This window comes from Oncorhynchus mykiss, chromosome 4, assembly GCF_057628025.1.
Source record: "Oncorhynchus mykiss isolate SJ-2025 chromosome 4, ASM5762802v1, whole genome shotgun sequence".
NCBI lineage: Eukaryota > Metazoa > Chordata > Actinopteri > Salmoniformes > Salmonidae > Oncorhynchus > Oncorhynchus mykiss.
The window spans coordinates 85,322,329-85,337,632 of NC_143025.1; the positions used below are offsets into that span (position 1 = coordinate 85,322,329).

The following is a 15,304-nucleotide window of genomic DNA, read 5'->3' on the forward strand; positions in this document are numbered from 1 at the left end:
AAAAACACAGTCATATACAGTACCTTGTGGAAAGAGAAACACAGTCACATACAGTACCTTGTGGAAAGAGAAGCACAGTCATATACAGTACCTTGTGGAAAGAGAAACACAGTCACATACAGTACCTTGTGGAAAGAGAAGCACAGTCATATACAGTACCTTGTGGAAAGAGAAGCACAGTCATATACAGTACCTTGTGGAAAGAGAAGCACAGTCATATACAGTACCTTGTGGAAAGAGAGAAACAGTCATATACAGTACCTTGTGGAAAGAGAAAAACACAGTCATATACAGTACCTTGTGGAAAGAGAAAAACACAGTCACATACAGTACCTTGTGGAAAGAGAAAAACACAGTCACATACAGTACCTTGTGGAAAGAGAAAAACACAGTCATATACAGTACCCTGTGGAAAGAGAAACACAGTCATATTCAGTACCTTGTGGAAAGAGAAAAACAGATGGGTTACATCTTAGTGCTGTGCTGTGATGAGATAGTGGCAGACCACATTTGTGATGTAACATGCTGTCTACAACATGCTGTCTACAACATGCTGTCGTAGGCTAAATCAAAAGCAAATGTTGGTCATCAGTGTGTACGGTTATACACCCACAATAATATGATGATTGTGAATAGCCAGATGAATATAAAAGTTACATTTAAATGTTTACGTGCGTTTCAAGAACTACAATTTTCCTTCTACTCCTGTTTACACGGACAAATCTGATATCAGGCCCCCTGATGAGACTTTTATGAATGCTGAAAATCGCCAATCGAAATAAACATTCTACCACAGCGACGATGATATTTGTTGCGAAGCCTAAAACTGTTTCTAAGATGAATACTTTGAGTTTTTCCGAACTCACTTCACTCGCGTCAAAGAAGGAAACTCGTGCTGCTCATGCTAGCACATGTGCAGATCAAATACACCGATGTAATTCTGATTAAGGAATTTATACCTTGTAATAATTTGAAAGATTGCCAGGTGTTGTATTCAGCGTATGCTTACTTTGATGATGATCTTACGCTGATGAAGATAAGCAGAGTAAGTTGTTTACATGACTAACGCCATACTTGGCCTTCTGCCATAATTGTTTTTTTATCGAGTTATTAGTGTGCATGTAAACATACTAATTTCTGAAAAGCACACTGACCCCCGGAGATCCAGAGAGAGATGTGGATGACAGCTGTTTTACTGAACTGAACTGGAGATTCTGTGATGAGATGAGCTGAGCAGCCAGGTTCAAATCAAATCAAATGTATTTGTCACATACACATGGTTAGCAGATGTTAATGCGAGTGTAGCGAAATGCTTGTGCTTCTAGTTCCGACAATGCAGTAATAACCAACGAGTAAGCTAACCTAACAATTCCAAAACTACTACCTTGTACACACAAGTGTAAAGGGATAAAGAATATGTACATAAATATATATGAATGAGTGATGGTACAGAGCGGCATAGGCAAGATGCAGTAGATGGTATCGAGTACAGTATATACATATGAGATGAGTTATGTAGGGTATGTAAACAAAGTGGCATAGTTTAAAGTGGCTAGTGATACATGTAATACATAAAGATGCAGTAGATGATATAGAGTACAGTATATACATATACATATGAGATGAGTAATGTAGGGTATGTAAACATATTAAGTAGCATTGTTTAGTGGCTAGTGATATATTTTACATCAATTTCCATCAATTTACATTATTAAAGTGGCTGGAATGAGTCAGTGTTTTGGCAGCAGCCACTCAATGTTAGTGGTGGCTGTTTAACAGTCTGATGGCCTTGAGATAGAAGCTGTTTTTCAGTCTCTCGGTCCCTGCTTTGATGCACCTGTACTGACCTCGCCTTCTGGATGATAGCGGGGTGAACAGGCAGTGGCTCGGGTGGTTGTTGTCCTTGATGATTTTATGGCCTTCCTGTGACATCGGGTGGTGTAGGTGTCCTGGAGGGCAGGTAGTTTGCCCCCGGTGATGCGTTGTGCTGACCTCACTACCCTCTGGAGAGCCTTATGGTTGTGGGCGGAGCAGTTGCCGTACCAGGTGGTGATACAGCCCGACAGGATGCTCTCGATTGTGCATCTGTAGAAGTTTGTGAGTGCTTTTGGTGACAAGCCGATTTTCTTCAGCCTCCTGAGGTTGAAGAGGCGCTGCTGCACTTTCTTCACGACGCTGTCTGTGTGGGTGGACCAATTCAGTTTGTCCGTGATGTGTACGCCGAGGAACTTAAAACTTACTACCCTCTCCACTACTGTCCCATCGATGTGGATAGGGTGGTGCTCCCTCTGCTGTTTCCTGAAGTCCACAATCATCTCCTTTGTTTTGTTGACGTTGAGTGTGAGGTTATTTTCCTGACACCACACTCCGAGGGCCCTCACCTCCTCCCTGTAGGCAACTCGTGGTTGTTGGTAATCAAGCCTACCACTGTAGTGTCGTCCGCAAACTTGATGATTGAGTTGGAGGCGTGCATGGCCACGCAGTCGTGGGTGAACAGGGAGTACAGGAGAGGGCTCAGAACGCACCCTTGTGGGGCCCCAGTGTTGAGGATCAGCAGGGTGGAGATGTTGTTACCTACCCTCACCACCTAGGAGCGGCCCATCAGGAAGTCCAGTACCCAGTTGTACACGCCCAATTTTTCAGTTTTTGATTTGTTAAAAAAGTTTGAAATATCCAATAAATGTCGTTCCACTTCATGATTGTGTCCCACTTGTTGTTGATTCTTCACAAAAAAATACAGTTTTATATCTTTATGTTTGAAGCCTGAAATGTGGCAAAAGGTCGCAAAGTTCAAGGGGGCCGAATACTTTCGCAAGGCACTGTATATCTCCCTCACCAACTTCTAACATCAGCTATCTGAGCAGCTTACCAAATGCTGCAGCTCATCTGTAAATAGCCCATCCAATTACCAACTACCTACCTACCTTATCCTCATTTTAATTTACCCTTTTTGTTATTTTGCACACCAGTATTTCTACTTGCACATCATCATGTGCACATCTATCACTCCAGTGTTAATTTGCTAAATTGTAATTACTTCGCTACTGTTAGCCTATTTATTGCCTTACCTCCTTACTCCATTTGCACACACTGTATATAGATTTTACTATTGTGTTCTTGACTGTACATTTGTTTATCCCATGTCTAACTCTGTGTTGTTGTATGTGTCGAACTGCTTTGCTTTATCTTGGCCAGGTCACAGTTGTAAATGAGAACTTGTTCTCAACTGGCCTACCTGGTTAAGTAAAGGTGAAATATATATATTTTTTACAAACCCCCCCCCCCCCCACACACACACAAAGCCCCCATCCCACACACACAACCCCTCCTCACCCCCTCCTCACACACACACACAACCCCCCTATCCCACAAACACAACACCCCACACACACACAATCTCCCCCCTCCACACACACAATTGCCCCCTCGCCTCACATACAATCCCCCCCCACACACAACCCCCCCTTCACACACACACACAACCCCTCCATCCCCTCCCCACACACACAGTCCCCCCCCCCCCCCCCCCCAACACACACACGTCAAGGTATAGCTACATCCAAATATCAACAGCCTGTGTGCGTTAACATCAACAAAATGCTGAGACCTGTGATTCTGCTAACCTCAGCCGTTGGGCGGCATTTAGCCTAGTGGTTAGAGCGTTGGGCCCCTGAGCAAGGAAGTTAACCCACTGTTCCACGGGCGCCAAAGACGTGGATGTTGATTAAGGCATTCCCCTGCACCTCTGATTCAGAGGGGTTGGGTTAAATGCGGAAGACATGTTTCAGTTGAAGGCATTCAGTTGTACAACTGACTTCCCATTTGATGGGATGGATTGAGCCGTCCAGCAGAGGTTGTTAATTTAATGATTCTCTAGCGGGCTTAACTAATTTAGGACAGTTGCTCGCCTCTTCTCTCCCATCAATACCGCTCTGCTGGACTATTCACAGAACCAATGAATAATCAGTGAACTGATCCCAGGTCTTTCTTAGGTGTATAGGCTACCTTGTGATTCTGGCTTCTTATTCATTATTTCTCTACAGTGAATTCGGGGAGTAGCCCAGACCAGTCAATCCAACACCTTAGCCATTTACGACAATGTTGCTATGTGTTTACGACAATGTTGCTCTATGGAACTTAACAATTATTAAACAACTTTGTGTTGTATGTGTGTGTGTGTGTGTGTGTGTGTGTGTGTGTGTGTGTGTGTGTGTGTGTGTGTGTGTGTGTGTATTCGGAGAAGGAGGTGTTTCTGTACCCTTGAGTTCCATGCATACAGGAACCTTTCAAATGTTTGCATCCTTTTGTGTGTGTGTGTTTTCTTGTGCACACTAGGGTCTGTTGGCGTGTATTTGTTGGTGTGTGTCCCTATGTAAATCCTTGTGTCTCCTCCTCTGTCTGTAGTTTCTCAAGGCGTGATCCAAAATGGGGCCTGCGTCAGGAGCCATTGTCTGTTTCCTGTCATCCGACCCCTACCCATTAGCCCCGTGGGCAGAAGGACCACTGCGATAAGGTCAGTGAGCCTGTCGATCAAATGTTGGATTATGACGTATGGCTGCACCTGGCGTACACACACACTCACCCCCCCCACCTTCCCAAAAGTATTTTTCCACCGTTTACCATTCACATAATCACACATTCATTTGTTTTATTACTATTATACTACAAATTAAACCACCACACAAAGGTTTTTGGTATTTTATTCTGTTTAGTACAGTACTACATGTTGAGTTCAGTCTTACACTGTATCCAAAATGGCACCCTTTTCCCTAAGGGCCCTGGTCAAAAGTAGTAAACTATATAGGGAATATAGTGCTATTTGTAAGTCTTATCACAACCAGGTGTGTTTCTACAGCCATCACACTGGTTTATTCCTGTGAAGAGCCTGGTGATTCAGAGAAGCTTTAGGAACAGGCCTGGACATGCTTATCCATCATGGGAGCATGAGATCATGAAAGGACACAAACACACACACACACACACACACACACACACACACACACACACACACACACACACGGATGCACACACACGCACACACACACACATGAATGCACACACACGCACACCATGTCATGAATTAAACATCTCCACTGACATCTCTACTGGCTCATATAAGGTATGCATGGAATATTTCATCATTTAGAGGATGGTATGTCCTTCCTATGAGACATTAATGCTGCCAGACTGTCCTGCTAAAGGAAAATGAGGTCCAGTCCAAGCGAGGGGTTTGCTGTGGTGTGGACGGACGGAGGGAGTACTTTAATTTATTTATCACGCGATGCTCTGATCAGCTTTTATGGTATATCAAATGTACTATTGTAATGACACAGTAACTATACAGAAATACACCATAGATACAAAAGTATGTGGACACCCCTTCAAATTAGTGGGTCTGGCTATTTCAGCCACACCTGTTGCTGACAGGCGTATACAATTGAGCACAGTCATGGCAGTAGAATGGCCTTACTGAAGAGCTCAATGACTTTCAACGTGGCACAGTCATAGGATGCCACCTTTCCAACAAGTCAGTCTGTCAAACTTCTGCCCTCCTAGACCTGCCCCGGTCAACTGTAAGTGCTGTTATTGTGAAATGGAAACATCTAGGAGCAACAACGGCTCAGCCGCAAAGTGGTAGGCCACAGAAGCTCACAGAACGGGACCACCGAGTGCTGAAGCGTGTAAAATGTGTCTGTCCTTGGTTGCAACATTGTGCCTCTGGAAGTAACATCAGCACAAGAACTGTGCGTCAGGAGCTTAATGAAATGGGTTTCCATGGTCAAGCAGCCACACATAAGCCTAAGATCACCATGTCCAATGCCAAGTGTCGGCTGGAGTGGCGTAAAGCTCGCCACCATTGGACTTTGGAGCAGTGGAAACGCGTTGTCTGGAGTGATGATTCATGCTTCACTATCTGGCAGTCTGACGGATAAATCTGGGTTCAGTCGATGCCAAGAAAACGCCACCTGCCCCAATGCATAGTGCCAGCTGTAAAGTTTGGTGGAGGAGGAATAATGGTCTGGGGCTGTTTTTCATATTTCGGGCTAGGCCCCTTAGTTCCAGTTTTGGGAAATCTTAACACTACAGCATACAATGACATTCTAGACGATTCTGTGCTTCCAACTTTGTGGCAACAGCTTGGGGAAGGCCCTTTTCTGTTTCAGCATGACAATGCCCCCATGCACAAAGAGAGGTCCCTAAAGAAAGGGTTTGTTGAGATCAGGGTGGAAGAACTTGACTGGTCTGCACAGAGCCCTGACCTGAACCATCTGTCACATCTACTCCTGCTCCTCCCCTTTTTCGTTAGGGAAAATGAAGTCTAACATTTTTAAGTGGAAAATACAAACTTTAGAAGGCTTTTTAACCCTGAATACCCAACAAGTTAGGATTTTCCTCTGCGAAGGAAAATTATCTGCAACAACAGAGTGATCAAATTAAGATAGTATACCTGTATACCCCCTGGACCGGACGCTAGTCTATCGCAGGGCCTTACCCCCAATCTACAGTATCTCTTTAATGTTTCTGAGTGCCAAGCAGAGACGCATCGGGTCCAATTTGTACAGTCTTAGGTATGACTCGGCCCGGGATTGAACTCCCTACCTTCCAATCTCAGTGCAGACACTCTAACCAATAATTAAGTCTGTTTACATTAAGAGTAACTATAGCCTTCCTATCTCTCCTGTGTGTCTTTCTCCAGGTCAGCTCTGGGAGACTACCTGACCCCCTGTGACACCTCCCACCCTCCCAGCGACGACCTCCAGGAGGACCACAACTACAGCAATGCCAAATCCCCCAGCATGCCCTGTTCTTCCCAGGGGCCCTCCGTGTCCGATGAAGACGATGAAATCATTGCAGTGGAGGTGGGAGTCCACCGAGGGGTCAAATCCGAACCTAAAGAAGTCCCACTGGACTCTGCCTCCGTCTCCTTCCTATCCCAGCATGCCCGGCGACGGGGACTGCCCTGGACCAAAAACCGCCTGCGGGCCCTGGGTGACACACTGCCGCTGAAGAAGCGCCGTTCGGCAGCATCGGCAGAGAAGCCGCCGTTGGAGAGCGATGATGAGGAGATGAAGGAGGCGGCTGGGTCGTTGCTCCACCTGGCGGGCGTCAGGGCGTGCCTCAACAACATCACAAACCGAGCCAAGGCTGCTCAGAAAGAGAAGGAGCAGAAAGAGGCCCTCAGAAATTAACTAATGCCAGGCCATAGAGAGGCCTACACATCAGGCCTGTACACCTGGCCTACACACCTGGCCAGCACACCTGGACTACACACATATCGCCATGACCTAGAAAGTAATAGCTGAGACACGCCACAAAGACCAACGGCTAAAAGCAGCGGGTTGGTGTGGTGTGTTGCAAGGTGTGTTAGCAATCACCTGCTGGGTGTTGACAAATGGTGGAGATTCAACATGTAGAAACGTTGTGAAATGAACAGAAATGGACAGCAGATATTCTGGTCAGAGTAGATAGGAAGGACACCAGCTGCTTCTAACCATTGGTGGTGTGTTGTGTCTCTGATGCCTGATTCCCACTATTGACCCAAACTAAAGCCTATACTGTGCTGGCTCTGAACATTTATTTTCAGAGTGTCCTTTCCAGCATGGTTCCAGCAGCAACTATGGTGGATGAGGGTAACCAGGCCAGGAAGCCCCAGTACATCTCGGCTTGGCTCAGCTCAACTTTGGCTTCCATAGTGTGAAAAGGGTATATGGCCAGGCCTGAGCACAGAGTCCTTCAGTAGGACTACACACCAGGTCTACACACTGACCTATCAACCACCAACGGGCCAAGACATAGAACTCTATTCAAGCATTAGTCTCAATAGACATTACTTCATCTATCTCTCTCACTCTATCTCTCTCTAGCTCTCTTTCTCTCCTCCAGGGGCATTAGGAGCATCCTACTTATTTGTGGCAATATCAGAAATCCATGTTTTCCTATATGTTTCCTATACGTTTCCTATATGTTTCCTATACATTTCCTATACGTTTCCTATACGTTTCCTATACGTTTCCTATACGTTTCCTATATGTTTCAATGCTAACTCTGATGGGTAATTGATTCTCATGTGTCTCGGTTGATGTTGATGTTTTTATGTTGTGTAAAGGGATGCAAGCCATAGAAAAATATGTTTTGTCACTAATTAGGGAAAAACATAGTAGAAAATGTCATGTTTGAGGAGACTAGCTGACCGGTTTGTGTAATCTGTAAGTGTCAGAGGTTACGTCTGTGAATCTGTAGCAAATGTCCAGTAATGTAAGCAAGGAAGTTGAGCCAATAATACTTACAGTTTTAAAACAGTTAAAACCTGCTGCTCACACCTCCTACGCCCATGAGCACAACATGTAAGACTGTGCCAAAGACAAGCGACCAGGTTGCCTGATGTAGCCAATCTGCTTACAAAGACAAATGTAAAGGCATAGCAACAACATATATGGTCATGTACGGCTCAGTTGGTGGAGCACGGCTGTTGCACCACCTAGGGTTGTGGATTCAATACCCGTGGCTACCCGCATAAATTGTGTTCATGCACGACTGTAAGTTGCTTTGGATAAAAGCATCTGCTCAATGGCAATGAGTATATTATTACATCAGAAGATCTTCAGAGAAGAGACAGGAGAATACCGTAAATGTCTACACAATTGTAAAAATCTGTTCTTAGAGAATCACGCATGCACTTAATTGACATTTATTACAGCAATTTCTATTACCAATAGTAAAGGCATCATGGAGAACGGGGCACGATTCCTTTAAGAGCACTTTTTAATATTTAAGGATAATTAGAACTTTACTGTTACAATGGTTTTTTGTTGTCATGGTGATGACTTAGTGCCGGGTCAGAGGCAATATATCTCCTCCATCTTGTGCTTGTTGCTCATCTGCATCTGAAATGGCACCCTATTCTCTTTATAGTGCACTACCTTGTCCAGAGCGTCATGGGCTCTGGCCAAAAGTAGTGCACTATATAGGGAATAGGGTGCCATTTCAGACACAGATTCACTTAGACTTTGTCCCTCAAACTCTTCCAGAATTTCTCTTCTATTAAAAAGTGAATGTCAGTTTAAATATACCCCATGTTACGACACCTGCCTATCATTTAACAGACTCACAAAACTATTTACATAAATTGTGGATTCGTTGTCGTTTTTATCTCTGTTTGAAATGTTTCCCATTCTTCCTCTACCTACTCTCATGAAAGTATAAGCAATTTGTCCAGTCTGGACAACTGTAAAAAGGTTAGAAAATATTTTATTTTTCCTTTCTTAATTGAAGCAATTTGACCTGCAGGACTTTCTCAGTTATATTGCATGGGTGCTTGTAAATAAGATACAAAAGTAAATCATTTTTTATTCAAAGATCATGTAATATAAACAATGTATTTAGCATGAAGCATGACTTATTTTCATATAAACTTAGATCCTACAAGAGAAAACTACGTTTTTTGCAGACAATTCTTATACCCTCGATTTTTGTTTAATTTAATTTGATTTTGTTTGTTGTAAATTGATAATTGTATTTCTTCAGATGAGCAGATTTATAAAGACAAATCTTCTTCAAGGAGAAATGTTATGGGGAAATCACTCTGCATTTATGAGGCCCTTCTACTCTGGGCTTTAGGTATAACAGACCTGGGTTTAAATACTATTTGAAAGCTTTCAAATACTTTGAATGACCTTGAGTGCCAGATGGGCGGGGTTTGTACTTTGGGACTTTTCTATTTGTTCCATTGAGGCAAGCCCTATCAAGCACAGCCCAAGTATTCTAAATTATGTCAAATACTGTAGCGTTTAAACCCATGTCTGTTAGGTATAAGGCGAGATTGAAAAGCCTCTAGTCTTCTGCCTCTTAAAATATAAATATGTCAATGGTCTAGTGTTTTTCAGAAGTTATCAATAGTGTGTGTGTGTGTGAGTGTTTGTGTGTGTCCAACAACCATACACCCTTTAACATTGTGCCTGTTCTCAAGGCGTTGTGTTCCGATGTCTTTGATTGACATGATTTTATATTGAACAGCACATATTTCTTTATTTATCACAGTATTTTCTCATTTTGTGAATATGTTACTATTGGGTCCGAGTTTTCTCCCGGCAGAAACCTCAGTGTAAACTGACGGAGTATAAGGAACTGTTTAACATGGAATTTAGAATTCGTCAGAATGTTCAGAACAGAAGTTCCACTGTTCTAATTGGCTCCCTAGTCTACACCAGATTAGCATAGGCAAACCTTTTGTTCAAAGTTATGTCAGATACAATATATTAATGTATGACTCAATAGAGCCTGTTTTTATGGATTATTTACTTTGGAAAAATGACAGTACAAAGGGAAAGTATTATATAATGAGCGATGTTTAAACCCTGCCAATTGTTTAAGTTTTGAGTGATTCTGTACATTTAGCCCTGCCGTAGATGATTAGTGTAAACTATAATGAGAATACATTAAAGCCTTAGTCAGTTCATGCTCTGGTATGTCCATATATACATGCATACATTTACATTTTTACCTTTATTTAACTAGGCAATTCAGTTAAGAACAAATTCTTATTTACAATGACGGGCCTGCCTAGAACAACATATGTTTGACCTTGTCAGCTTGGGGATTTGATCCAGCAACGTTTCAATTACTGACTCAAAGCTCTAACCACTAGGCTACCTGCTGCCCAAAACTGTACAAACATACATACATACATACATTGGAGTGAGATAATGAACATGTTTCTGGTACAACCAGCAGAGGTAATAGGGTTTGGACTGAGGTTATGTGCAGAGTAGAGTCAGAGTAGAGTCAGAGAGGTCCAGAGAGAGTCAGAGTAGAGTCAGAGTAGAGTCAGAGAGGTCCAAAGAGAGTCAGAGTAGAGCCAGATTAGAGTCAGAGTATAGTCAGACTGGTCCAGATAGAGTCAGAGTAGAGTCAGACAGGTCCAGAGAGAGTCAGAGTAGAGTCAGATAGATCCAGAGACAGTCAGAATAGAGTCAGAGTAGAGTCAGAGAGGTCCAGAGAGTGTCAGAGTAGAGTCAGAGTAGAGTCAGATAGAGCCAGAGTAGAGTCAGAGTAGAGTCAGACAGGTCCAGAGAGAGTCAGAGTAGAGTCAGAGTAGAGTCAGACAGGTCCAGAGTAGAGTCTGAGTAGAGTCAGAGTAGAGTCAGAGAGGTCCAGAGAGTGTCAGAGTAGAGTCAGAGTAGAGTCAGACAGGTCCAGAGAGAGTCAGAGTAGAGTCAGAATAGAGTCAGACAGGTCCAGAGAGAGTCAGAGTAGAGTCAGAGTAGAGTCAGAGTAGAGTCCGACAGGTCTAGAGAGAGTCAGAGTAGAGTCAGAGAGGTCCAGAGAGTGTCAGAGTAGAGCCAGATAGAGCCAGAGTAGAGTCAGAGTAGAGTCAGAGTAGAGTCAGAGAGTGTCAGAGTAGAGTCAGAGTAGAGTCAGACAGGTCCAGAGAGAGTCAGAGTAGAGTCAGACAGGTCCAGAGAGAGTCAGATAGAGCCAGAGTAGAGTCAGAGTAGAGTCAGAGTAGAGTCAGAGAGGTCCAGAGAGTGTCAGAGTAGAGTCAGAGTAGAGTCAGACAGGTCCAGAGAGAGTCAGAGTAGAGTCAGAATAGAGTCAGACAGGTCCAGAGAGAGTCAGAGTAGAGTCAGAGTAGAGTCAGAGTAGAGTCAGACAGGTCTAGAGAGAGTCAGAGTAGAGTCAGAGTAGAGTCAGACAGGTCCAGAGAGTGTCAGAGTAGAGTCAGAGAGGTCCAGAGAGTGTCAGAGTAGAGTCAGAGTTGAGTCAGACAGGTCCAGAGAGAGTCAGAGTAGAGTCAGAGTAGAGTCAGAGTAGAGTCAGAGTAGAGCCAGATAGAGCCAGAGTAGAGTCAGAGTAAAGTCAGAGTAGAGTCAGATAGAGTCAGATAGAGCCAGAGTAGAGTCAGAGTAGAGTCAGATAGAGCCAGAGTTGGCTACAGTAGTGGTTTAGGGCAGGGTTTCCCAAACTCTGTCCTGGGGTCCCCCTGGGTGCATGTTTTGTTTTTGCCGTAACACTACCCAGCTGATTCAAATAAATACAGCTTGATGATGAGTTGGTTATTTGAATCAGCTGTGTAGTGCTGGAAAAAAAAAGCTAAACGTGCACCCAGGGCCACAGGACTGAGTTTGGGAAATCCTGGTTTAAAGAAAAGGCAGAGAGTGACTACAGTAGTGTTTTAGAGGAAAGGCAGAGAGTGACTACAGTAGTGGTTTAGAGGAAAGGCAGAGAGTGACTACAGTAGTGGTTTAAAGGAAAGGCAGAGAGTGACTACAGGAGTGGTTTAAAGAAAAGGCAGAGAGTGACTACAGTAGTGGTTTAGAGGAAAGGCAGAGAGTGACTACAGTAGTGGTTTAGAGGAAAGGCAGAGAGTGACTACAGTAGTGGTTTAAAGAAAAGGCAGAGAGTGACTACAGTAGTGGTTTAGAAGAAAGGCAGAGAGTGACTACAGTAGTGGTTTAGAAGAAAGGCAGAGAGTGACTACAGTAGTGGTTTAGAGGAAAGGCAGAGAGTGACTACAGTAGTGGTTTAAAGAAAAGGCAGAGAGTGACTACAGTAGTGGTTTAGAGGAAAGGCAGAGAGTGACTGTGACTGCTAGACAGGGAGACAGACAAGCAAATGTTCTGAGTTCCATTGATTTCCGTTGTCATAGTATTCTATCAGCTGTGATGGAGAACAATGACATTCTATACAATTCAATGTGCTTTTATCAATGTTTGCATGAAGAAGAAAAAGCTACATGGTTGTGTCTGGCTCTATATTCCCCATTTATAGTGCACTTTTTTTGATGAGAGCCCTGGTCAAAAGTAGTGCGCTACATAGGGAATCGGGTGGCATTTCAGACACACACTTACTGTCCCTATATACCTCGCTGCCAACTCCACTTCCTGTCCTGACTGTGTTGGAGTGTTCTTGCGTTACAAGTCAAGCCCTCTGTGTTATCGTGACGAATGTGTTGAAGAGTCTGCCCTGGCATGTCAAGGACAATGTGTTGTAGAGTCTGCCCTGGCATGTCAAGGACAATGTGTTGAAGAGTCTGCCCTGGCATGACAAGGACAATGTGTTGTAGAGTATGCCCTGGCATGACAAGGACAATGTGTTGTAGAGTATGCCCTGGCATGTCAAGGACAATGTGTTGAAGAGTCTGCCCTGGCATGTCAAGGACAATGTGTTGTAGAGTCTGCCCTGGCATGTCAAGGACAATGTGTTGAAGAGTCTACCCTGGCATGTCAAGGACAATGTGTTATAGAGTCTGCCCTGGCATGTCAAGGACAATGTGTTGTAGAGTCTGCCCTGGCATGTCAAGGACAATGTGTTGAAGAGTCTGCCCTGGCATGTCAAGGACAATGTGTTGTAGAGTCTGCCCTGGCATGTCAAGGACAATGTGTGGAAGAGTCTGCCTTGGCATGTCAAGGACAATGTTTTGTAGAGTCTGCCCTGGCATGTCAAGGACAATGTGTTGAAGAGTCTGCCCTGGCATGTCAAGGACAATGTGTTGTAGAGTCTGCCCTGGCATGTCAAGGACAATGTGTGGAAGAGTCTGCCCTGGCATGTCAAGGACAATGTGTTGAAGAGTCTGCCCTGGCATGTCAAGGACAATGTGTTGAAGAGTCTACCCTGGCATGTCAAGGACAATGTGTTGTAGAGTCTGCCCTGGCATGTCAAGGACAATGTGTTGAAGAGTCTGCCCTGGCATGTCAATGACGTTTTGTAGAGTCTGCCCTGGCATGTCAAGGACAATGTGTTGAAGAGTCTGCCCTGGCATGTCAATGACAATGTTTTGTAGAGTCTGCCCTGGCATGTCAAGGACAATGTGTTGAAGAGTCCCCCCTGGCATGTCAAGGACAATGTGTTGAAGAGTCTGCCCTGGCATGTCAATGACAATGTGTTGTAGAGTCTGCCCTGGCATGTCAAGGACAATGTGTGGAAGAGTCTGCCTTGGCATGTCAAGGACAATGTGTTGCTTTAGTCACCACCTTCTCATCCAGTGACTCACACAGTGTTTGCGTCCCAAATTGCACCCTATTCCCTTTATACACTGAGTATACCAAACATTAGGAACACCTTCCTGATATTGACTTGCACCCTCTCCCCTCATGACAGCCTCAATTCATCAGGGCATTGGACTCTACAAGATGTAGAAACGTTCCACAGGGATGCTGGCCCACGTTGACTCCAATGCTTCCCACAGTTGTGTCGAGTTGGCTGGATGTTCTTTGGTTGGTGGACCATTATTGATACACACGAGAAACTGTTGAGCGTGAAAAACCCAGCAGCGTTGCAGTTCTTGACAAGAAACGGTGCGCCTGGCACCTACTACCATACCCCATTCCAAGGCAATTAAATATTTTGTCTTGCCCATTCACCTTCTGAATGACACACATACACAATCTATGTCTCAAGGCTCAACAATCCTTATTTAACCTGCCTCCTCCCCTTTATCTACACTGATTTGAAGTGGATTTAACAAGTGACACGAATAAGGGATCATAGCTTTCACCTGGATTCACCTGGTCAGTCTGTATCATGGAGAGAGCAGGTGTTCTTAATGTTTTGTACACACTACAGTGTAGTGGACTACTTTTGACCAGGGCCCATAGGGCTCGGGTGCAAATTGGGACGCATGCAGTGACATGCAGGGACGGTGAACTCATGACCCTAGAATGTTCTGCTTTACAGATACAACCATACCTGGAACTAGGACTGACTTATTACATGCCATGGAACATATTAGAAGAAAAAGGCTTCACTGCCTGAAAAGCCCTCGAATTAGAAACAAATGTTTTTTAACTAAAAACCCGCCAAACTTAATCATGCTCACTATAAGGCGTGCCTCCCAAATGACAACCTATTGCCGTATCTAGCACACTGCGTTTGTCAGAAGTGCCGTTGGGGTGCCATTTTGGACTCGCACAAGGCCTGCCATTTTGTTTTTCTCTGACAATACGTTACAATACTGCCATGTTGGTGACTACTTGAGAAGTGTCAGATTGCCATCAGATAGAGATGTCAAATGTAAAAGTGTGTATCTATGAGATGCCAATGTAATACAGTGTAGCTACACCTGGCTGTTTCAAATTCATGTTTGATCCTTTCCTTGTTGTGCAATAATATTGCCAAAGACTGATTTCAAACTATTTCATCCATTCATTCAATCATGTAAATATCATACTGTCCAATAACTGTGGCAAAAAAAAAAAAATGTAACGTTTTTTTTTTTTTTCTCCTTTCCATTTTTCTAAAAACCTACAATAATGTTTGTGATGTAATGTCTTCCAGTCGCAATAAATGAAACATACAAGTTGCAAAA

The 15,304-nt window shown here is 43.9% G+C and overlaps 1 protein-coding gene across 1 annotated transcript in view; it reads left to right on the forward strand.

Annotated features, from left to right (window-relative positions):
- The window catches only part of LOC110522562 (forkhead box protein N3), an 81,941-nt gene extending 66,637 nt beyond the window's left edge, over positions 1-15,304 (forward strand). Inside the window, exons 5-6 of the mRNA XM_021601019.3 lie at positions 4,405-4,513; positions 6,698-15,304. Coding sequence (XP_021456694.3) covers positions 4,405-4,513; positions 6,698-7,190 — 602 coding nt within the window. The 3' untranslated portion in view covers positions 7,191-15,304. The remainder of the gene's footprint in view (positions 1-4,404; positions 4,514-6,697) is intronic.